This window comes from Psammomys obesus, unplaced genomic scaffold (genome assembly GCF_907164565.1).
Source record: "Psammomys obesus unplaced genomic scaffold, mPsaObe1.curated_primary_1811, whole genome shotgun sequence".
Classification (NCBI taxonomy): domain Eukaryota; kingdom Metazoa; phylum Chordata; class Mammalia; order Rodentia; family Muridae; genus Psammomys; species Psammomys obesus.
In genome coordinates, this window is record NW_026590062.1 from 12,485,315 (window position 1) to 12,508,616 (window position 23,302).

Sequence of the window (23,302 nt, forward strand, 5' to 3'; positions counted from 1 at the left end):
TCGGCCCTGCGCCGGCGGTTGCGGGCTCCGCGGGCCCGGAGCGGCGCAGGTGACCGGAAGCCGCGCGGCGGCCGGCTGCGGTGCGGGCGCGGCCCAGGTGCGCGGGCGCCCGTCGCCTCCCCCGGGGAGCCCCCGCCTCGTTCCCACCGCCGCACTGCATCCTATCATCCGGTCGGCGAAAAGTTTCGCCTAGGTCGCCAGACTTGTTTGCCCGCGCGGGGCCCCACTTATAAATAGGCGGCCGCCCCCTCGTTAAACGCCGGCGCCTGACAGACGGAAACTTCCCGGGCTCCTTCCTGCGCTCCCACGCGCCGCGTCCCCGGGAGAGGGCCCGACCCGAGAAGGTGGCGTGGAAAATTAAATAATGGCCCCGATGCGCATTCATTCATTCGCGGGCTCTGGGGACCCGCCTCGCTGTGCAGGTGTTGCTTTGTCTGCCTGTCTGTCTCTGCTTTAGACAGGGTCTCTTGTAGCCCACGCTAGTCTCGAACTCCTAAACCTGTTTGTTTTACAAACACTTCCCCGTTCTTAAGTCTCTTAAGTGGACTGGCGGGGGTTGGGGGCAGGGGGTGTCACTACTTAATTTGCTAGTCTTTAAGTCAGCCAAGACAGAAATGGCTGCGTTTTTTTTTTTTTTCTTTTCTTTTTTTAAAGCTTTAGTAATAAAGGAAGCCAAAGACTCCTCCCACCTGTGTCTGAAGCAGGTTGGTGACATTTGCATTTGTGGGTGCCACTGGTGAGTTCCTTCCCGCTTGGTCAGAGCAGAGAGCAAGGACTTCTGCGGTTGCTTTCAAAACAAGTTAGCACAGGCCACACGAGCTTTCGTTTTTTTGAAATAAGAGTAAACGTGAGATCTAACCTTTGTGCTTCTGAAAGCCGACGGTAGTGATGAGCCTCAGGACGTGAGGGCCCTGTGCATGCCAAGTGCGGTACCAACCTGGCTGCAAATGATTAATTTATCCGTGTGATCGCCATCTGGTCCAAGCCCGGATCACCCACCATAAAAACAAACATGGCGTTTGATGAAGTCATTAATACATAATTAATTGTGCTAGTAAACTTACAGAGCCTAGGAGACATACTGTTGGCACCGGCAATCTGGGATCTGGGTGTTGTCAAGAGCTTGATTTGTACGATGAGGTTTTTTTTGTTTGTTTGTTTTTGTTTTTGTTTTGTTTTGTTTTGTTTTTTTGAGCAGGTGCAGAGAACGCTCTGATTGCTGCAGGAAGAGATGGGGGAGGAGATGGGACTTTAAAGGTCAAGTTCATTGATCTTCTGCTTAAATGATTATATCAAGGGTAACCTTCCTGAATGTCAGAGGGACAGTCTCTGATAGAGGGCCGAGTGTGTTGGGGGGTTGGTTTGTCAGTAAGGTGCTTATTATGACTTGCTTTGCCAATGTTTAAAACTCTTACTGTGTTTATTTATTTATTTATTGCGTGTGTGTGCTTGTGCGCACTTGAGGACCACTGCCTTTGTGTGGAAGTCAGAACACAACTTGCAGGAATTCTCTCCCTTCGCCATATGGGTTCCAGGAATCGGACTCAGGTCGACAGCAAGCACCTTTCCCTGCTGAGCCATCTTGCCTGCTCCTCCTCGAGTTCTTGAGGGATTTAAAGGGGTTGGTTATTCATGAAGCCCAGCTTTGTGCTGAGGAGTCTCATAGGATTCACCCACTCCAGAGGACTTTTTCATAGAAGGGAGCGTCTGAACCCAGCATCTGGGCATGCCTCTCTCCACACTGAGTTAGCGAGGGATGTAAGAAGGAGGTTCTGTAAGTAGTTAATATTTAATTAGATAATTCCCAGAAATATCTAGCAAGCTGCCAGCCAGGCTCCTTGCAAGAAAGGCCTAGAGAGCCCTGGTTCTGTGTCTCCTTTGGGACAGAAAATAGCACATCCAGTCCTGGGACCTGCTTCCCTTTGGAGCACACTGCCTGTCTTGACATTGACAGTGGCAGGATGGCAGCCATGGAGTTGCTGGTTTACATTCGAAACCCTCAGCAGCCTGCCAGCCCTTCTCCTGGCTCCTGGGGCCAGGAGGAAGAGGAATGCTTACACGGTTCACTTTGTGGACAGGACACGCCCTGTTTTGCACAGAGCTCTGCGGTTGCCTCTCAGGAGTGTTGAGGGAGGTGGTGATCCTTCCTTCTGGCAGCTGGCACTTGAATTATGAGCTTTTGACCCTAGTGACATATCCCAGAGACAGTCTGTTCTGCCTCATTACTTTTGTCCCTTTGTTGATAAGGCCCCTTTTCAAAATGCTGTGTTTTGGTTATAAAATATTACACAACTCATTGTACCTGTGTTCTGAATACCGTACCTTTAAAGAGATGTTCTGAATTCATGGAGCATACTTGTGGACGGGGTAGACCCGATCTCTCATCTGTGTTCCTGGTGGTGGGCAAGTTACTTGATTACAAAGCCTGCTTTTTCTGTAGAAAACAGGGATGGTTCTGTGTTTCTGGAAGAGTATACTTTGAGATAGCTTGAGTCATGTCCCTGCAAAGATGACTGCAGCCTATTTGAGTAACTCAGTTGTAGATGGAAATCAAGTTGCTCATCCCCTGACCTTGAGGTGGGAGGTTATTATGAGTCACCAGGTGGGCCCTGTATAACAAGAGTCCATAAATGTAGATGAGGAAAGCAGGAGAGGCAGGTGGTCACAGTGACAAGAGGTTAGACTGGAGCTACAGGTGGCTTTGAAGGAGACAACAGCTGGGAAATAATGCCATCCTTTATAAACTGGAGAAGGCAAGGAAAGAGATTTCTGCCCTAGAACCTACAGAAAGAAACTCAGCCCTACAGATGCCAGCTTTTAGCCCTGTGATACCCATCCCAGGGGCTAGGAATATAGTTCAGTGGATGCATGAACCCAGGAACCAGGCACCACCACATAAATCCATCATGGTGGTACACAACTGTAATCCCAGTTTTCAGGGGCGGGGGAGGCAGAGTAAGAGGATTAGAAGTTCAAAGTCATCCTTAGCTGCAAGGCCAGCATGGGCTATAAAAACATTCCATACTTCTGGCCTGCAGAACTCTAAGATGTATCAGTGCTGTTTTAAGGCACTAAAATTGTAACACTTTGTTATAGCAGCCAGAGGAGGCTAAAGCATGCTAGCGCCTAGTAGGGTCTTAACAAATAGTTGGCTAATGGTTCTCCACTCCTCCACTCGCAAAGTTCAAACTCTGGAACCTCCCTGACAGAGGTAAGCCATCTTTGAAGCACGCCTCGCAGCTAGATGCCATGAACATACTGATTGTATTTTCCTTTCTGTGGGGAAACACAGTTCCCCTTTCTGTTTGCTTTTCTGAGCCTGAGATTTACCCGCAGCATACAGAGACAGAGGGAGGGGCCTTTTCTCAGGTCAGAATGAGAGAAACCCTTTAATCATAGAGCAGGGTTAAACCCAGGGCAGCATTGACTTCAGAGGTGAAGGGGTGAGGGTAAGGCATTCCCGAGGGAGCCAGGTGCTGAGGCAGCTGCAGAGGGAAATAGCTCCTACCTTCAGTTTCCAGGTCAGTGACACATCTCAGCAGCCCCCGAGGGACCAAAATCTTGTAAAGATTGACATATATTGACAAGTCCATGGCTTCCGGGGGGTAGCTGCTCAGTACCACAGCTCTGCTGAGTAGATTCGGAAGAGGGGCCACTCATATACTGTCTAGGTCATCTACTGGCTTCCAGAAAGAGTAAAGAGGCAGGTGAAGTTCATTCGGGTTGTATCTTTGACCTCACCAGCGCATCCACCTCCTTGAGTAAGCCCCCCCCCCACCAGTAACACTGGAGTACTGTTAAGCATGAATAGGGTATTTCCATGAGGCTCAGCCTTAGGGGCATTCAGCAGCTGCCTGTGGACAGTGCAGGTGTGAGGAGCAGCCAGCCCTCAGTGATGGCTTGATGGGGGCTGATTTGTGTGGGGCAGAGCACCAGGCATTGGTTTGGCGTGGAACTTTCCTCAGCCAGGTGCTCCTCAGACCCTCATTACAAGAGGCAGACCACAGGATCAGGCAGGTGTCTGGAACCTGCCCTAAGTTTCTGGCTTGAAAGCAGTTCTCAAGTTCTGGGATCCTCTCAGATCCCACACTAAAACTCGGGGCGGTCACTTAGCCACAGTGTGCTCATGGCTCAGGGTGTGTCTCAGTGAAGCTCTGCAGAGCGCTTGCCTATATGTAAGAAACCCCAGTGTGCTCCCAAGCCTGTAGAAGTGGGAAGAGTGTAATTATAACATGTTACTACATGCTTGCACACTTGAAATAGTTACAATAATAGAAAAAATCTGCAGCCCCAGAGTTGGAGAATAGTCCTAACCCAGGCTGCGGATAGCCAACCCCACACCCTGAGCTCTGTCTAGCTGATAGCTTGGGACTGCCTGAGGCTTGAAGGCTTGAAGTGGCTTCTCCTCCCTCCACTGTGTCCCCAGGAGCAAGCATATGCCTGTGTCACAACAGCTAGCCGAATGAGAGGAGACAAAGTCAAGGCCCCTGTCCGAGAGGGAAGCTCAGCTGGGCTCACGCCCTTCAGAGGTCGTTTTTAAGGACCCACACAGTGCTGCCAGGTGGGTTGGGGCCTGACTCCCAGGCTGCCAGAATTTTCAAGTCTCCTCTCTCAAGCAGAGAATTCTAAGGACCACTTGTCGAGGCTGGGGTAGAACTGCGCTGCCCAATTTTCTTTCCTGCCTTTGCTTCTCTGCACCCCTGAGACACACTAATAAGGGCACATTGACATCTTTAGACCTAGCCCTACAGAATTGGGGTACGAAGTAGAAGGGGAAAAGTCACCTTTGTGCCCCCCCTGGGAGGAGGGATGCCAGCTATGGCCACGTGTGCTGAGCAGTTAGGAACCTGGGTCAGGACTGATGCTGTCATGTCCCTGCTCTGCGCCTTAGTTTTTCACCCCACCCCCTTTCCTAGACAGGGTTTCTGTAGTCCTGGCCGTCCCTGAATTCGCTCTGTAGACCGCCTCCCTCTGAGTGATGGGGTAAAGCCATGTGCTGCCACCACCTAGCCTCGTTTCCCCATTTTGAAGACAGAAATAATAAGGTGAGCTTGCCCCAGTGGAGTGGCGGTAGGTGTTTGCAGGGGTGCAGCAGGTGTGTTAATTGTTAGATTGTATACCAAAAAGCAGACAGAACTGAAGATGGAAAGTGTTCCTGTGTCCTGAGTCTAACCAGCTCTGAAGGGGACAACTGAGTCGAGCTGCTGGACAAAGGAGCAGGGCTGGGCGGGGCATCTGGAGTGGGGCGCATTGTGCACCACCCCTCAAAGAGGGAATGTCAGGTGTGCACCTCCCATAACCACCCAGCTCAGGCCTGGCCAGCTCTGGTGATGAGGTCTGCCATAGGGATCCCAGGGAGTATGGGTAGAGGTAGCTTGGGCCTCCCTGAGACCTGCCCCCTTTCTGAATGGGGAAGAAACTCCTCCCTGACCCAGCTCCTACACCAGCGTCCAGCCAGTGCTGGACAGGAGCCGGTGAATGAAACCCAGCCTGCCACCTGATCGCAGCAGCTGGGTCCCAGCCGGGAGTGGAAACCGTGTGGGGTCGAGTGAGGGCCTGATTGGCAAGGGACCAGGAATCAGCTGGCTAACCTGAGCTGCCTTTGCAGCCTGGAGCCGCCTCTGCAGCCTGGCTGTGCAGGGCAGCCTCACCCTTCTCTCTCTTCTCCTGGGCATTTCACTTATTTCAGGGCCGGCGGATTCCCACTCTGTACGTGGTGACATGTGTCTTCCTCTGCCCAGGCTTTTCTCCTTGCATTTTCCTGATTCTGATGGCCTAGTGCCGGTGTCTCTAGTGCTGAGTGGCCTGGCAGAAATTCTCGAGCAGTGGCTCTCAACCTTCCTAATGCCGCAGCCCTGTAATACAGTTCCTCAGGTGGTGACCCCAACCACAGACTTATTTTCATTGTTACTTTCTAACTGCAATTTTTCTGCTGTGATGAATCATGTGAATATCTGATATATAGGGTATATGATATGCTATCCCCATAAAAGGCTCATTCAACTCCTAAGGGGCTCTCAACCTCTGTTCTAGAGAGCCACACCTCACAGCTTGGACTGTTGAAACAATGCACCCCCAAGAGATGGGTATTTCCCCAGGAATCTCACACTGGAAGGAGGAAAAGGCTGGGAGCAGGAAGGGGGGTAGTTTGTCTCCTGAAGAGATTTCTCAGTTCTAAGAGCTTGTCAGGATGAGACTGGAGCCCAGTCGGTGGGGTCAGTAGTTGGCATCATAGGGTCTGCTGAGATGGCCCTGGCCCTGGCCCTGGCTTTCTACTTAAACTTTAACCCAACTTCAAGACTCTGAAAGAGGGTCACTAGATCTTTGTCCTTCTTTCCAATGTGGCCACATTGAATACAGCTCCTTTTTCTGATTTTCACTATTAGTTTGGTGGTTTTAATTGGCTTCTGGAGGATGGGTGGTGAACAAGCTCAGTGACATGTGACAGCCAACCTGCAGGGCAGGAAGAAGTGGGCCGCCATGGGGTTGGGTATGTGTTTCTATCCAGGGTCAGCTGCTGTTCAGATATGCCTACCTGCTGTCCCTGAGAGCCTCACAGTCAGGACAGCCTTAACCCAGGGAAGCGGCAAGCCTCAACCCAGTTTGCATTCTTTGGCCGTCTCTGTTCTGGCTGTGAGTGGCTCGCAGCACCATCCTGAACTAAAAGAACCCATGGAAGACATTAGTCCCAGCAGGCGGGCCCTGGCAGGACATTTCTTCTTCTTGCTAGAGTAAAGATCAGCCCCAAACTGCAATAGGTTCATCTGCCTGGGTGTGACTCAGTCCTCCGGCTTGTGGGACAGTCAGGTCTGTAATGACATTACTAGTATCTCGGGAACAAAACCACCCAGCCGCCTCCCTGTCCATCTAGATTCTGGCACAGCAGAGGCGTGACTCAGGACCACATCTTTCTGCTCTGTATTCCACCCACAAAGTCTGGAGCTGGCGTGGCAGTGGGTTGGGCCAGATTCTTTCCCAGAGCTTTCATGCTGTCTTTTGAGGTGTGGACTGTCATAGACTAATGCTTGCATTTCCTCAATGGTGGAATGACAGGGAGGCCAGGACCAAAGGGGCAGGAGGCACGAATGAAGAGAGATGCAGTTGAATGGATCAGGGCCAGTCGCTAGCTGACTTCCTGTCTGCTGAAATGATCCAGCTTTTGGCCTCTTCTCTGCTTTGCATGTGGCCCCATCTTAGCCTCCTCGGCTACAGAACTCCTGTGTTCGTGGTCATCAATGGCCTTTGAGGTAGCAAAAATGTTTGAATGAGAGCACTCTGTCCTCCAAGCCAGTCTTTGGAATCACAGAGCAAAATAACTCAGTGCCCTGCCAACAGCCCTGAGCCTGGGCCCTTGGAGGAACCTGGCTACCCCTGCCAACTGCTGCTGTTAAGCCTCATGATAACCACACAAGGAGGCTTAAGTTGATTCATTTGAGGGCTGATTTTAAAAATAGATATTGTTTTGTAGCTACATTAATAAATAACTCTAGTGGCTCGGTTTTTAGCTGAAGAAAGACACCACCTTGAAGTTACCCAGTGCATATGTCTGAAAGAGCTCTTGTGTCTCAAGTGCTCCCTCTCACATGTGTCCAATAAAGATTTATTGACTGTCCTAGAGATGCCACAGAGGGGAAGATGTATGGCCATTCCTCAGTGTCTAAGGGCTTAGTTCCAAGACCTCTGAAAATACCAGGATCTGAGGGATATGGTGATACACAGCTTTAATCTCAGCATTCAGGAGATAGATCTCTTTGAGTTCATGGCCAGCCCGGTCTACATAGTGAGTTCCAGGCTAGCCAGGGCTACACAGTGATACCCTGTCTTAAAACAAACAGAACATATTAGAATCCTTGGTTGTTCAAGTCCCTCCTATAAATGGTGCAGTATTCACATGTGGTTTATATACAGCCACTCACATAGTTTAAACCATGTACCAGATACAGCATAAATTACTTGTACATGAGCTGTTATCCTCTATTGCTTAGGGAATAAAGAAGACAGAGCCTGCACGTGGGGAGTCCAAATGCAGACTCTTCTCCTTGAATATTTTAATCGGCATTTATTTGATCGAATCCAAGAATGTGAAACTCAAGGATGGGGGTGGGGTGCCTGTGTGTTCAAGGAGTTGGAGACACAGTATACATGATAAAGTAACAGGATACTTTCAGAAGACAGACTCTATCAGTGAAATTAAAGAGGACACAGTCAGAGATGGTGATGCACACATTTAATTCCAGCAGTGGGAGGTAGAAGCAGGTTGGATCTCTGTGAGTTCCAGGCCAGTCATAGTCAGACTCTGTTTTAAAAAGAAAAAAAAAAATTCAAGATGTCTTATAGCTAGAGGTAGCTGTTCTAGTCAGGGTGGCCATGGGCAGGCCCCACAGAGGCTCACAGCTGCACAAGGTTTGGCTCACTGAGGTCCAGGGGGCAGTTGTGGGGAGGGTCGCAGAGATGCATTTGACAGGTGCTATATGTTGGTTTTCCTCCTTTGTGCTTGGAATGGAGCCCAGGGCCTCATGCATGCTAGGCAGGAGCCCTGTCCGTATGTAAAGCCTGACCAAAGTAAGGGCCTGGGGAGTTCCTAAAGCAGTGTCTCCCAGAGTGTTAGGGCCACCCAGCTGAGGGCTCTGAGGCTTCGGACTCTGCAGCCAGCAACAGAGGCACTGTGGGAAAAGAGCCTCTTGTCCTGGGTGTGTGTCCTGGAAGAGAAGGTGGCGAATCTAGTTCACGTTTGTTCTGTGCTCACTGGGCCGTAGGTTACAGAACATGGTGCTGACAGTGTGAGTGTTGTCTGAAGAGCCCCACAGCCCCCTTGCCAACCCGACCACCCACAACATCTGGGGCCCCCTTGTGCTGGCCACAGGTGCGGTTGTGGTCTGTGTGAGGCTGCAGAGCCAATGATCGCACACAGCCCGCTCTCACCCAGAGCACCTTCACTCCCATGTGCTCATGTAGGAAGTGTCTCCTATGTCACCTGGTCCCTCACTGAAACAGGACCCTCTAGGATGCCTGCCAGGGACCCCCTGTAGGTCGTGATCCAGCTCTGGTCTTCCCAGGAGCCAGCGGCCTTCATCATACCTGGTCCTGGTGTCTGTCCTAAGCTTTGATCTTCATGGCATCATCCCTCCACCCCCAATCAGAAGAATGGAGTTGTTGTGGATAAGCAGGGCAGGCACATGAGGACGTGGGCTCCCCATGGGCTGTTGTGAGGCCTTCTCAGAGGTCCAATGGACACAGAATGGAGGCTGCTATGGGATCCAAGGTGGGGAGGTGAAGGCCAGGTCCAGCATCAGATTACAGCGCCAAGGCATGAAACCTGAGGGAAGGCAGGTGGCGGGAATGCTCCTGACTCCACCTATCTACCTGCCACCCAGCCTAGCCAGCCCTCATCACCCATGACATAAACAATTCCACAGTCTAGAATCCATCCCTGATTTGTAGTCAGGCCAGGTCCACTGTGCTTGGAGACCTTGGGAAGCTTGATTTCCGACTCGGCTAGGCTAGCAGGACACCTACATAGAAATGTCTTCCTGAATGGACCCTTCGGAGAACCAGAGGGGCTGGCTGCCTAGGTCACTCTCCAGAACCAGGGTTCTGGGAGTGAATCCTGCCAACGGCTTGTAGCTGAGGGCCAGTATGCAGACATTCTGTCTCTCCACACTGCTGTTCTCCATGACATTCACAGCACAGAGCCATGTGAGGCTCCTGTTGTGATGTGTGGAAGCTTAGGGCAGGCCTGGATAGAGTGACACAGTTAGCATGTTTTGTTTTCATGACCCTGGGCAAGTGGCCAGTTCCTACAGCCTCGGTGTCCTCACCTGCCCACTCTTGGGATCCTCCTGAAGACCTGGTGAGATCCCCTGGCCGAGCACTTGACCCAGGATGAACTCAGTAAAACTGATGGAACTTTGATGTTACCGGGACCTGGCTGCTGGTCCTGTGGCACATGTTACAGGTTTTAGAGCTTAGCAGTGTTGGCGAGTCTATCTCTGTGGCCCTGTGTGGCAGCCCAGAGCTTTCCCAGCCTCTGCCTCTCTGAGGGTCCGTCCCACCTGGTGCCTACACCACCCTGTCAGCGACTGGTGGCTTCTGGGGCCCAGGTGTACCCTTGCTGCCTTTTTCACTGTGGTCCATGTGCTTTGAACTGCCCACCTGCCCGCCCTCTGTCCTGTCTGCTGACCACCAGCTCCTTCGTACAGGTCCCTAGCAGTTTCCAGACCTCTCGCAGTGGCCGTGGAATCTGTTACTGAACCTGCCCTTTTTTTCCTCACTGACAGAGGGTCTGTTGTGCTTCATGAAGAAGTGGGGAGACAGGGCCAAAGCGTGGTGGTTTATGCCTTTAACCCCAGCACTTGAGAGCCAGAGACAGGTAAATCTCAGTGAGCTTAAAGCTAACCTGGTCTATATAGTGACCAGCCAGGGCCACCTGTGATACCCTGTCTTGAGAGAGAGCGATCAATCGATAGACAGATAGATAGGTAGATGGATAAAAGGGTTAGGGAAGATCTCTTGCATTGCTGGGCTCCCCAAGTATACCATTCTTCTTCACCACTCAGTTATATGGAAATGGCTCTTGGCTTCCTGAGGAGCCAAACAGGACTCAGGGTGTGAGAGGAGCCAAATCCCCCCATCCCTTGGTAGCAGTTGTTCCTGTGACTGTTGTTTCTCCAGCTCTGGGTTTGCATCCTGAAGTCTCCCCAGAGTGGTTGACCCGGAAAGCCAGGAGAGACCTCCTGTGCCTTGGCCTGAGTGGAGCTGAGGCTACTCCCGATGTACCAGAAGGATGTTCTCAGGGCCGGGGATCCCTCTAACTCCCCCTTCCCACATGCTAGGAGAGTGTAAGGGTGACAGGGTGGCAGAACCCGTGTGCCTCTGAGACATGTCATGCTCTCACCTCAGAGGAGAGCTGTGTTTCAGGGTCTGTCAGATATGCCCACACAGAGAAGTCCCCGAGCGTTGTTTTCGCCAGTCTCCACTCTACATGGAGGCCCAGGCGGGCAGCCGGGTCACACCCCTGCCTGCTGCTGCCACCTGGGAGGGCGAGTGAGGGCCAGGAATGCCCACAGACTCCCACTGTGTGAGCACTGGGCCTCCTTGTGTGGCGCTGGCCACCCCACACATCTGCCCGCCCTGCATACAACGGGCCTGTGTTCCTGGGAGCCAGCCTGTGCCTGCACAGGACGGCTAGCTGACAGCTCAGAGATGGGTGGCACCCAGGCCCTCCACAGGAGACACCGCCACGTTCCCTCCTAGGTTGCATTCCTCAGTGCCTCATGGTCTCCTTACAGAAAATTCTGTGCTGTAACGGTGGGGCCTGTAGCACACGCACACACACGCAGCCACACAGACAGGCACGACTCCTGCCACATGCCAGTGACATGCCGTGAGATGACGTGAGAAAGTAGCACTACCAGTTGGACATTTGGAGGCACCGTAAATCAGACTTAGAGGGCCAAGGGCAGCCTGTTTTGTGGTGCACACCTCGAATCCCAGCACTTGTGTGGCAGAGGCAGGAAAAGCTCTGTTCTTGAAGCAGCCTGGTCTATAGTAAGTTTCAGGACAGACAGAACTTTGTGCAGAGAGCCTGTCTAAACACAACAAGAAAAAGGGGGTGGACAAGATCTTGTGCTCTTTATAGCTCAGGTCAGTGTGTGTGTGTGTGTGTGTGTGTGTGTGTGTGTGTGTGTGTGGAGGGGTAGGTGTATTACATGCTGGGGGCTCAAGAAGGCAGGGCTCTGGGATTCACACTTGTAATCCCAGTTTATGGATCAAGAGTTCAAGTTCAGCCTCAGCTACAGAGTAAATTTGAACGAAGCTACATGAGACCATATATATATATTTTTTTTTCTTTTTTTTTTTCAGAATGGGTGGGGGTGTGAGGGTTATTGAGATGGCTCAGGGTTATTGTGATGGCACCAAGCCTGACTTCCTGAGTGTGGGATCTGGGATTCACATGTAAGGAGGAAACGCACTACACACATGGCGAGTGAGGGCAGGTGCCCGCAGGGGCCAGTAGTACTCCTAGAGCTGGGGCTACAGGAACTACAGCCTGCTGGTGTCAATGCTGGGGATTGAATTTGGGATCTTTGGAAGAGTAGCCAGTGTTCTTTGCCCATAAGCAATTTCTCCAGCCCCCAATTTGTTTGTTTTTTTATTTTTTATTTTTTTATTTTTATTTTTATTTTTTTTCAATTTGTTTGTTTTAAGGCAAAGAAAAGCAGAGGCTCTGCTGCAGGTTGGGGGAACCAAAGTCTCAAAAGTTTCATCATGGCCCCTTAGTAATCCTTTTCCTCAGAGACAGGACTCCTGGCCTGCCCATTCCCAGTATCTCAGCCCTCCCAAGTCCTCTTCATCTGGGCCAAATGACCAGCATGGCCTCCTCCCTTCTTGCCAGGACTCTTCTAGGCCAGGTGGCATTCATCATTAGAACCAGCTCCAGTGTCAGGGCAGTGAAGGTTGTGGCTCTACAACTCAGAGCTGGGACATTCCTTGCTGTGAGCTTCAGCTGCTTGCTCGGTGCTCTGAGTGGCCCACTTACTGCTTGGCCCCCGACAGGGGACAGCTGCACCTGGGAGCTGTGTTACAGTCACTGTAAGGACACAGCATGGAGTCGGGCAGATCTGGCTCTGCCCTTATTACCAACGTGCACAAGGCACCAAATCTCTCTGAGCTTCAGTTTCCTCTAAGAGAACAGCATAGTAACCGCCTCCTAGGTGCTTCTGGGAGACAGATGGCATTCGCTGGGGTCTCTGTGATTGTCCCCCATGGCCACTGTTGTGCCGAATATTCACTCAGTAGTAAAACACCCTGAGTGTGCAGAGTGGCTGCTGTGTGGCCAGCTTGTGTTTGTGTGGAAAATGAGACCTTGGGGAGGCCATGGGATGCAGGCCCAGCACACATAAGAACAGGTGGTTGGCTGGCTGAGGCTTTGTGTACTTGGGAAGGCAGAGCCCGCCTGTGTTCTTCAGGACCCTAATTCAGTGAGGTGGGAAGGCTTGGCTGCTGCCCTAGGTCCCCAAATGTCACTGACTTTCCCACAATGGGCCCTGTGTGTTAAAGGGACTCAGTGCACTTCATTAGGTTATGGGATACAGGGTCCAGCTCAGGAGCAGCTTGTGCCCAGCCCTGACAGTCCCCAGATCCATGCATTAGAGAAGAAAGGAACTCTCAGCCCCACCAGGCCAGCTGCTCTTTCAGGAAAATTGACCCAGCCTGCTCAGCATGTGCTGAGATATCCACTGTGAGCTGAGACACCCACTGTAGGCCTAAAGTATCCACCGTGGCCTAAGACATCGCTGTTGAGGAGCCACTTCCCTGATAAGCGGGACGTTGCTGCTCAGGTGCTGCAGCGGGAAAGCATTGTGCCACACTGTCCGGCCCTTGCTGGCCTGTCAGTTGTGTCCCCAGGCGGTCTGCCCAGTGTGGCTTCTTGTCTCACCTGTGTGAAGACACTCTGTTTGGGTCATTTGTATGCCCTGGCCTCTGGATCTGTGCCTGTCAGTCCCTTCCACCCTCCTGCCTGGGACCTGGGGAGCTCTTTCTAGTTCACAAAGACTGGTGACCCGAGAAGAGAGACTCATCTGACCTCCTGCCCCTGTCCCTGTTAGTGCAGTCTCAGGAGGAGTAGGCGAGGGATAGATTGTATTTGCCCTGTGTTCCCTGGCTTTGTGCTTCAAGGAAGTCTTCCTGGAAGGTGTTGAGCTGGGGAAATAAGATGTGCCAGCGGAGGCGAGAACTGCCTTCAGGACCATAGCTGTGGTTTTGGTCAAGTGTGAGGGTTCTTCCTTCTCAGGTGACTACAGCCTTGTGCCCAGCAGACTCTCCTTTGCCCTTCCCCCATCCTCAGGGGGCCACAGTTGTCCTCAGTGGCATAGGCAGACACCTATGGAGTGGCAATCAGTGATAGGGCCTGGTTTCTGCACAGCGCTGGCTGCGATGTCAGCTGAATGGGTCCTGCAGGACAGGTTCAGGGGGTGACGTGAGGACGAGGGGTGCACAGCTGGGCCAAAGGCTATGTCTCTGCTGCTTTTCCTGGTGGGGAACTTGGACAGAGCACGCTATGTTGGGCCATGCCCTAAGATACTCCTCCTGGAGTCTGGGAACCTTTTCAGGGAGAGCACTGGGAGGCAGATCAGAGATACCTTTCTGAGCCACAGCCCAGCTCTGCTCCCAGTCTCCCTGAGCCTGGGGCTCTTGGTTCTTTGTGGCATCAATACCAGCTTCAGGTCATGGAAGAGAAGGTTCTTTGGAGCATAGCTTAGGGTAAGCTATCCTGGGCTTGCCCTCTACCAGAGTTGGTGGCCCGTTCTCATTTGGGTTGCATTTGCCAGACAGCTGTAGACGAGTGTCTAACCCTGCATTTGTGTCCCTCATAGGCCATCAGCATAAGCAAAGCCATCAACAGCCAGGAGGCCCCTGTGAAGGAGAAGCATGCCCGGCGTATCCTTTTTCCCCTTGGGTCTGAGGAGGTATCAGGAGACTGTGGGCTGAGCATGGTTGTGGCCCAGAGTGCTGGGGTTGGGAGAGCATGACCTAAACTCTAGTTGTTGTCACCTGGGGCAGATGAGAACTTGGGAAACTGGAGAAAGCGCCAGGGCCCAGTGAAAGGGACTGTCCTCGGAACACCTAACTGACAAGGACACTTGTCCTTCACTTGACCTTGACCCTCTAAGGCATCATTCTGGGCACTCACCATGAGAAGGGGGCCTTCACCTTTTGGTCCTATGCCATTGGCCTGCCGCTGCCCAGCAGCTCCATCCTCAGCTGGAAGTTCTGCCATGTCCTTCACAAAGTCCTCCGAGACGGACACCCCAATGTGAGTAGTGACCACAGTCCTTTGGGCCCACAGGCTCAGTGGGGCAAAACCTGGCTGTCATCAACTGACAGCGCCCACAGTGTCCCCTTGACGTGTGCAGCTCTGTCCTTGTGTCTGTCCCTCTGAGCTCTGGACTGGCTGACCCTGCCCACTGCCTTCTCCCTTGTCCATCCTGCCCTGTGCTGGGATCGACCTCCCGCAGGTCTCCCATCCTCACCTCCCTTCTGGCTGCAGGTGCTGCACGACTGCCAGCGCTACCGGAGCAACATCCGGGAGATCGGCGATCTGTGGGTAGGCGGGAGGGCGGCGATCTGTGGGTAGGCGGGAGGGCGGTATGCGGGCGACAAGGTGGCAGCCGAGGCCAGCCTGTGGGGATGCTCCTTCTCCCTCTTCTGCAGCTGCTAGAATTTCTTTGGGGTACAGTGGAGTATGTATGAAGCTGCAGCCTTGTTCTTGGGGTCTAGTGCAGGCTGACTGGCCTCCACCTCCATAAAGTGCATTGATGAATGTGGCAACCCCGTGCCTGTGTGAAGAGCAGGGACTCCCAGGATGCCCTGGGTGTTAGCCCTGGGCTTTAGAAGCCAGGCTACTGACTTGAGTTTTCCATGCACATGCCAGGCAAGTCTCAGACTCAGTAGTAAGATCCTTGGGGAGCCTGTGTCTGGATCCACTCTAACATCTTACAAGCCAGAGGCCGGGAGGAACTCCCAGCTCTCCTGGGACACTTAGCCAAATAGATCTCCTAGAGCAGACCCAGGGGAGGGTGTTGCCTGTCCAGGACCACTACACTTTATTCCTTTGATGTAAGGAAAAGAACATTCGTCACAGTGTCTGCTGCAGACACAGGCCCTGATGGCCTGGCCACACACCGCGGTGTTTTGCAAGAGGGAGCTGGGAGGCTGTGTGTAGGCCAGGATGCGCCCCCTGTCTGCGCCAGCACTTTAATAAAGTGCTCCTGCTCAGAACTGGCCTGTTGCCCTGGAGAAAAAGCTCTCTTTGCCTCTCACAGGACTTTCTCTGGCAAGAATGACAAGGAATAAGATTAAAGAAGGAGAAAAAAAAAAAAAGCTAGAGACAGAGAGAGTAATGAGCTTGATGAAGGCTGGAAGGAAATGTTTGTTGAGTGAGTAAGTGACTGATTTGTGGAAGAATGGCCTTTACTTCTCTTCCCGCTTTGTTTCTTCATCTGTCTGGATGTGTGCTCGATCCTTAAGATTCCTAGGCATGTTCTTGACAGTGACCTCACACAGGGCTCCTATTCCCCCAGGGGCACCTTCGTGACCAGTATGGACATCTGGTGAATATCTATACAAAACTCTTGCTGACCAAAATCTCCTTCCACCTCAAGGTAGTCTTCCTAAGGAATGGTGGGGCTGAGGGACTGGGAAGAGCTTTTCACTCTATGACATCCTGGGGCATAGAGCGAGGGGTTGGCACCTGTCCTGGCAATGATCTGTCCACTTGCCATGGAGGCTAGGATGACTGACAGATCACCAGGTCATCTCAGTGTTTACATCTGGGGCAAGTGCCAGCCCTATCCGTGCTCCAGTGGCCATGTCTTGTCTCCTGGCCAGGCTGCCCTGCCCTGTCCCCAGTCTTTCTCTCAGCCTGGCTTAACCAGAGCTTCTGGGGTCACTGGAATAAAGAAATTGGGGAACCTCCCCGGCTACTCCCCTTCTCATGGGAGCTGTCAGGGATGGGAGCGGGATGAGGCTGCAGCTGAGCAGGGTCTGTCTCTGCAGCACCCCCAGTTTCCTGCAGGCCTGGAGGTAACAGATGAGGTGCTGGAAAAGGCAGCCGGAACCGATGTCAATAACATGTGAGTCTGTGTGGCCTCAGTTTCTCCTATGTCCCCAAGCATTTCAGACCCAAGTGCCCACCAGGGGCCATGCTGTCAAATGAGGCCACAGCCTCTGGGGTTGAAGGTCACAGTGCCAGATGGGCCAGACTGTGGGTAAAGGCATGGGGTTTGCCAGGTACTCAGTGTTTCTGCCTGCCAGAGTCTTGTCCCACCGGGGTCTCGGAGATGAGGTGAGTGAGCCCTGCTGTTTGCACCTTGCACATTCTGCCCTCTCTCTCCTAGTTTCCAGCTCACTGTGGAGATGTTTGACTACATGGACTGCGAACTGAAGCTTTCTGAGTCAGGTAAGCCAGGCCACCAAGACGCCATGGACCAGAGTAACATTTCGCTGTTGTTTTTCCTGGCTCCACTCAGGCTGGACAAGTGCTCCCGAGAGAGCACCAGCTGCCACCCAGTGCACTGGTTCCTGGGTTCCCCTCCCTCCAGGAATGGAAAGAGGGCCTCATGGCACCTCAGGAGCATGAACAGCAGCTTTCCTGGACTTGGGGCCCTGTGTGTATGTCCAGGACGTGGTGGACACTGGGCACCCTGGGTGTGCAGGGGTGAGGTGTGGAGGAGCTCCCTAGGTTCCTGCCTGGCCTCACCAGCTGCAGAACTCTCTAGGAGACGGAATGTGGGTAACATTTCCTACCCTGTGCTCTGAAACGCCTCTGGGTCCTGTCAGGCTGTTCAGGCGAAGAGCTGGCAGCCGTTGGACAGGAAATCTCTTGAGGGCTCGCCCTACCGGACCTGGGAGGTAATTGTTCTGGGCTGCACCTTCAAAATAACTGCTGGTGACTCAGTGTTGTTCATGGCAAAGCCCAAGGCAAATGCCTTTTTAAGGGAAACAGGGAATGGGAAAGAGGCAGGACAGCCGTTTGTACCCTGGGTCTGGGCCTGTGGCTCTGGTGGGTGAGAGGCCTGCTTGGAGCCTGTCAGGACTCAACATGGAAGCAGAGGTCAGGTCACCAGGGGAGCAGTACAGCTGGACCGAGGTCACCAGGAATTGTGTCCTGGCAGAAGAGCTAAGCCTCAGAGTAAACAGGGCCATCTGATTTGACTCATAGACCCTGGTATCAGCACCCTGGCTGCTCTTGGCCTAGGAGGCAGCCCAAATGGACAGGCTGTGGTCCCTTACAAGGGAAGTGGGAAGAACCCCGTCCTTGGTGACACAGATGTTTTAGTGACATACAGAGACTGGGCCCTGTTAACTGAGCTTCTGGAGTTGCACCTGGTACACAGCTGACAGGGTAGGGCCCTCCTCACCTCAGTCCACGGTGAGGTGACAGAAACCCCTGCACATCTGGTTGGAAAGCTGGCCACAACACCCTGCCTTCAAAGGGAGAGCAAGGCTGTTAAGAGAGGAGCTACTCAGAAGACTGAAGCAGGAGAATTATGAACTTGAGGCCTGCTTGAGCAAGAGTGAGTTCAAGGCCAATGTGGGGACCTTAGTGAGTCCCAGTCTCAAAAGTGAAAGGGGGCTCATGAGATGCCTCAGCTAAGACGAGCCCTGGCTGCTTGCCAGAGGCCCTGTGCTTGATTACCAGAGCTCTCACTGGCTGACAACTAACTAACTAGGGACACTGTGGCCTCTGCAGGCATTGCAGGCATCTAGTGCCCACGCAGAACACCTACACCTATACTGGTGCTTGAGAAGCAGGGGTAAGCCAAGCTCCTCAGTTGAGGCCAGCCTCGTCTAGACTAGCCAGGGTGGTAGCTGAGTAGTAGAGAGCTTGCCTGGCATGCAGGGGACCCTGGAAGGATAGAAGGGCAGAGTAAGGACATTCTACCATGGCTGGGAAGATTTGGAGAGTGTTTGGCCCGAAATAAGGTAGATTGCAAGACAGAGTTCACTCACACACTTGGAAATCCAAAGCAATCCTGTGTGCTTTACAAAAAACATACCTGGCATGACCTGCAATTAGGAAGGGAGGAAGGGTGAGGAGAAGAGGGAGGGCACCTTCCATCCCTAGCTCTTCCCTGTTACTGCCAAGGCTTGCAAACAGCCCCACCCCAAGCATGGCCAGAGCAAGGTTCCCAGGGCTGGGGCTTTTGGAACCACTCTGAGTCTGCCCGGCATGGGGCCTGGCCGCTCTCCCACTCAGGCTCACTGCCTGCTCTTTGTCATTCCTCTCTCTTCCCCAGAGAGGATGCTGACCAGGGGAGGCAGCCTCGTGTTTGTCCTTTGTCCCTCCTTCTCTGGAGTTCTGATACAAGGCCTGATTGTCAGGGTCTCCAGTGCAATTGAGGTTTCGGGTCACTTGGGGCTTGCGAAGCCTGCGTCCAAAGCTGGGACCTGGAGCAAATCCTAGCTGCTCTCCGTGTCTGTAGGATGAGGTTTTGGAGTGACCATGTATTTTTTAATTGAATGTGTACAGGTGTTGCCAGCACGTATATCTGTGTACCATGTGCATGCCTGGTGCCTGAAGAAGCCAGAAGAGGGCATCAGATCACAGGGAACCAGGGTTATCGGTAGTTGTGAGGCTCCGTGTGTGTGTGTGTGTGTGTGTGTGTGTGTGTATTCGAGCCTCTCCATGCGCACACTGGGAATGGAACTTAGCTCTGTGGAAGAGCAGCCAGTGCAGTTTAACCCTGAACCCCTTCTCTAGCCCCTGTTGTTGTTTTTGACAAGGTCTTGCTTTGTAGACCAGTTTGGCCCGGAGCTCAATCCTCCTGCCTCAGCTTCCTGAGTGCTTGGATTATAGTTTGCACTAACATGCCCAGCTGGAGTGACAGTATTTTTTAGACATTTATTACATTTTAATTTATTTTGTGTGTGTGTGCGTGCGCACCTGCTTGCGCCATGGCACGTGTGTGGAGGTTGAGGGCAACCTGAAGGGATCAGTGCTCTCTGCTACGATGTTGGTCATCAGGTTTGGTAGCAAGCACTTCTACCCACTGAGCCGTCTCTGGCCTTTGGTGACAGCCTTAAACCTTCTCTGAGGTTCGGTGTGAGTCTTGGGTGTGGAGCTGGCACCCTGGCCTCGCATCTTGTCGTAGGCCCACCCTGTCAGAGGGTTCTGGAAAACCTTTCCTGAAGGGAAGCTTATTGAGAGGCTTGCCCAGCCTTGTGTCCATCCTGCATGACCTCGTTCCCAGGGGCTGTCCTCAGCCTGGGCCGGCCACCGGCACAGGGGCTCCTGTCCCAGCCTAGAGCATGCTGTTGAAGGCCTGGATTAGCGTCCCAGCCATCTGCAAACCTTCACCACAGCTTTGACAGCACAGTGGAGGGCGACGCACTGAGTCCAGAGCTGTCATTGAGCTGGCCCCTGCCCCCGAGCCCACCTTCAGCCCACGGCTCATGCTGGCTTCCACCTGCTCCTCTTCCTCAGTTTTCCGGCAGCTCAACACAGCCATTGCGGTGTCCCAGATGTCCTCCGGCCAGTGCCGCCTGGCCCCACTCATCCAGGTCATCCAGGACTGCAGCCACCTGTACCACTACACAGTGAAACTCATGTTCAAGCTGCACTCCTGTGAGTTCTCTGTGTGCCCCTCAGTGGGGCACATGAGGTCTGTGTCCCTCTACTTTCCTGAAAGGAAGGGCTGAGGGATTAACTGCTAGATTAGAAAGAATATCCATAATATCCCTGTTAACATCAATAATACGCTTTTGGGGGGGCAGGGGGAGTCACTGTTTCCAAGGGAGAGAGACTGAGTGTGTAGTTTTACGTTTTTTGTGACCTTCTGCACACCTGGTGTAGGAGAGGACAGCGGCCTTCCTGGCTCCTGAGTGGCCTACCTCGTTTTCTGGGGAGCAGTAGAGAAAAGGCTGTCACTGTAGTGTTTGGAAAAGGTCCTTAGGTTACGTGTGCTGGCTCAGGGCAGCTTTCACAGTACGTGGGTCCTACAGGTCCTCCAAAGTCAGGCACAGACGAGGTGACTGGCCCCATGGTAGCTCCATCCGCCCAGCGCCGCCTTCTCTGACTCATGTCCAAGCTGACAAAACCCCATGGAGTCTCATCTCCCTTCCTACTTAGGGTGGGCTGGCCAGGCCACGGCCACCCCTCTACTCTCCAGTGGTCCAGAATCTTTAGGGGCAGAGAGGGAAAGCACGCCTGAAGGAAGCGTGCAGACAGGAAGCCTGTTCCCTTGTGCTGTCCCTCAGGTCTCCCAGCAGACACCCTGCAAGGTCACAGGGATCGGTTCCACGAGCAGTTTCACAGGTACCAGCCCAGGGGCACGGCTAACGCACAGCTGCAAAGAGGGCTGATGGTTTCCCCGTGACCCTTCTCTCCTTTCCACCTGCAGCCTCAAAAACTTCTTCCGCCGAGCCGCAGACATGCTCTACTTCAAGAGGCTCATCCAGATCCCGAGACTGCCCGAGGTGCCCAGCCCCGCACCTCACATGTCCTCCGCCCCTGTCTCCCTCTAGGCTCTGGAGGGGTCCCCAAAAGGCTTGTGGGTATCTGAGCATCTCCCTCCTGCTGTCCCAACAGGGTCCCCCCAACTTCCTGAGGGCCTCAGCCCTGGCTGAGCACATCAAGCCGGTGGTGGTGATTCCAGAGGAGGCCCCGGAGGAGGAGGAGCCCGAGAACCTCATTGAGATCAGCAGTGGCCCCCCTGCCGGGGAGCCAGTGGTGAGATCCCCATGTCCCGCTGTCTCAACCGGTGAAGAAGGCCCTCCAGCTTAAGGCTGGGCAAGATGTGGGGTGGCTGGGCCTCCCCCCCCAAGGAGGGTATAGGAGTGTGGGTCAGAGGTCTGTATTCTCTGCTATGGCAGGTGGTGGCTGACCTCTTTGATCAGACCTTTGGACCTCCCAATGGCTCCGTGAAGGATGACAGGTGAGTCCCCCGGGGCCAGCTGAAGTGGGAGCTAGAAAAAGCCTTCCGGTTGATGAGCTTGAGCCCCAGGACCTCTGTCCCCAGGGACCTTCAGATCGAGAATTTGAAGAGAGAGGTAGAGACCCTCCGTGCTGAGCTGGAGAAGATCAAGATGGAGGTGAGGGGAGTTGGCCAAGGGTAATCCCCACATGGGTGGGCCAGCACGACATCCTCCCCTTCCTGCCCTGCAGGCCCAGCGGTACATCTCACAACTGAAGGGCCAGGTGAACAGCCTGGAGGCAGAGCTGGAGGAGCAGCGGAAGCAGAAGCAGAAGGCTCTGGTGGACAATGAGCAGCTGCGCCACGAGCTGGCACAGCTGAAGGCCATGCAGCTGGAGGGTGCCCGAAATCAGGGCCTGCGGGAGGAGGCGGAGCGTGTGTGCCTCTGCGGCGGTACCCAGCAGCAGGGTGAGGGGTAGGTTCTACCCTGCCCGCCCACCCCGCTCAGCCTCCTCGCCTCTCTGCAGGGAAGGCCAGTGCCACTGAGGCACGCTACAGCAAGCTGAAGGAAAAGCACAACGAACTCATTAACACGCACGCTGAGCTGCTCAGGAAGGTGGGTGTCCAGCCCCGGGTAGGGCAGGGTAGGCTGGGGTCCAGAATCAGAACCTGTCCCCCTGCCTTCTAGAATGCAGACACAGCCAAGCAGCTGACAGTGACACAGCAGAGCCAGGAAGAGGTGGCCCGGGTAAAGGAGCAGCTGGCCTTCCAGATGGAGCAAGTGAGGCGTGAGTCTGAGATGAAGGTGTGTGGTGTGTTGGGGGGAGGGGTGGGAGCACACACCCCATTCAACTCCACATCCTCCCGCCCTGCTGCCCTACTGACATGCTGTCCTGTCCTAGATGGAAGAGCAGAGTGACCAGCTGGAAAAGCTCAAGAGAGAGCTGGCAGCCAAGGCAGGAGAGCTGGCCCAGGCACAGGAGGCCCTGAGCCGCACAGAGCAGGTGCCTGCTAGCAGGGGCTCCTGGGAGGTGCTGGCATCAGGCTGGGGCAAGTCTTGCCTCTTGCCTGGGAATTGGGCCATGGCAGCATTGCCTTGAGCAGGCTGGGTGTAGCCTTGACCCTCAGAAAGAGTGTCTTGGGGGAGCAGCATGGTAATAAGACATGGCCCTGAGGGGTAAGGCCAGGCCGGGGTTGTTGACACGCCTCACAATCGCAGAACGGGTCTGAGCTGAGCTCTCGGCTAGACATACTGACTGCGGAGAAGGACTCACTGAGCACAGCCGTGCGGCAGCACCAAGCAGAGCTGCTAGCTGCCCAGAGCCTCGCGCGGGAGAAGGAAGAGGCGCTCAGCCAGGAGCAGCAGCGCAGCTCCCAGGAAAAGAGCGAGCTTCAGGGGCTGCTGGCGGAGAAGGTACTGATGGCCTCCGCCATGGCACGTTCTCATTCGTCAGGCAGCCCACCCCTTTCTCTGTGCTCAGAGCCTGACATCCCTTCTATTGTTGAGATGTTCTCAGCTCTCCAGAAAGACCCCCCTCCCCAAACACAGGCATAAGAACCAGGTTTCAAGCCAGGCACAGTGGCGCACGCCTGTGATCCCAACACTCAGGAGGCAGAGGCAGGCAGATCTCTGTGAGTTCAAGGCCAGCCTGGTCTACAGAGCGAGCCTAGGACAGCTAAGGCTACATAGAAAAACCTTGTCTTGAAAAAAAAGGTTCACATCCTTGCCACCACTTTTTACTGTGTTCTTACTGTAGCTGTCTGCATAGGTTCAAAGCTCTTGCTTATCATTTTGAGACAGGGTCTCTGTGCATAATACAAGTTGGCCTCAAACTCAGGGTAGTCCTCCTGTCCCAGCCTTCTGAGTGCTGGGTGTGTCCTGTCAC

General features: G+C 53.6%; 1 protein-coding gene across 1 annotated transcript in view; it reads left to right on the top strand.

Moving 5' to 3' along the window:
- The window catches only part of Hip1r (huntingtin interacting protein 1 related), a gene marked incomplete in the record, with an annotated part of 28,845 nt that overhangs the window by 579 nt on the left and 4,964 nt on the right, over positions 1-23,302 (top strand). Inside the window, 17 exon segments of the mRNA XM_055606282.1 lie at positions 14,376-14,439; positions 14,673-14,815; positions 15,050-15,106; positions 16,083-16,163; positions 16,558-16,634; positions 16,899-16,960; positions 19,988-20,128; positions 20,761-20,818; positions 20,904-20,979; positions 21,092-21,232; positions 21,376-21,437; positions 21,522-21,594; positions 21,668-21,851; positions 21,944-22,032; positions 22,105-22,221; positions 22,319-22,420; positions 22,636-22,830. Of these exon segments, the coding sequence (XP_055462257.1) occupies positions 14,376-14,439; positions 14,673-14,815; positions 15,050-15,106; positions 16,083-16,163; positions 16,558-16,634; positions 16,899-16,960; positions 19,988-20,128; positions 20,761-20,818; positions 20,904-20,979; positions 21,092-21,232; positions 21,376-21,437; positions 21,522-21,594; positions 21,668-21,851; positions 21,944-22,032; positions 22,105-22,221; positions 22,319-22,420; positions 22,636-22,830 (1,722 nt within the window).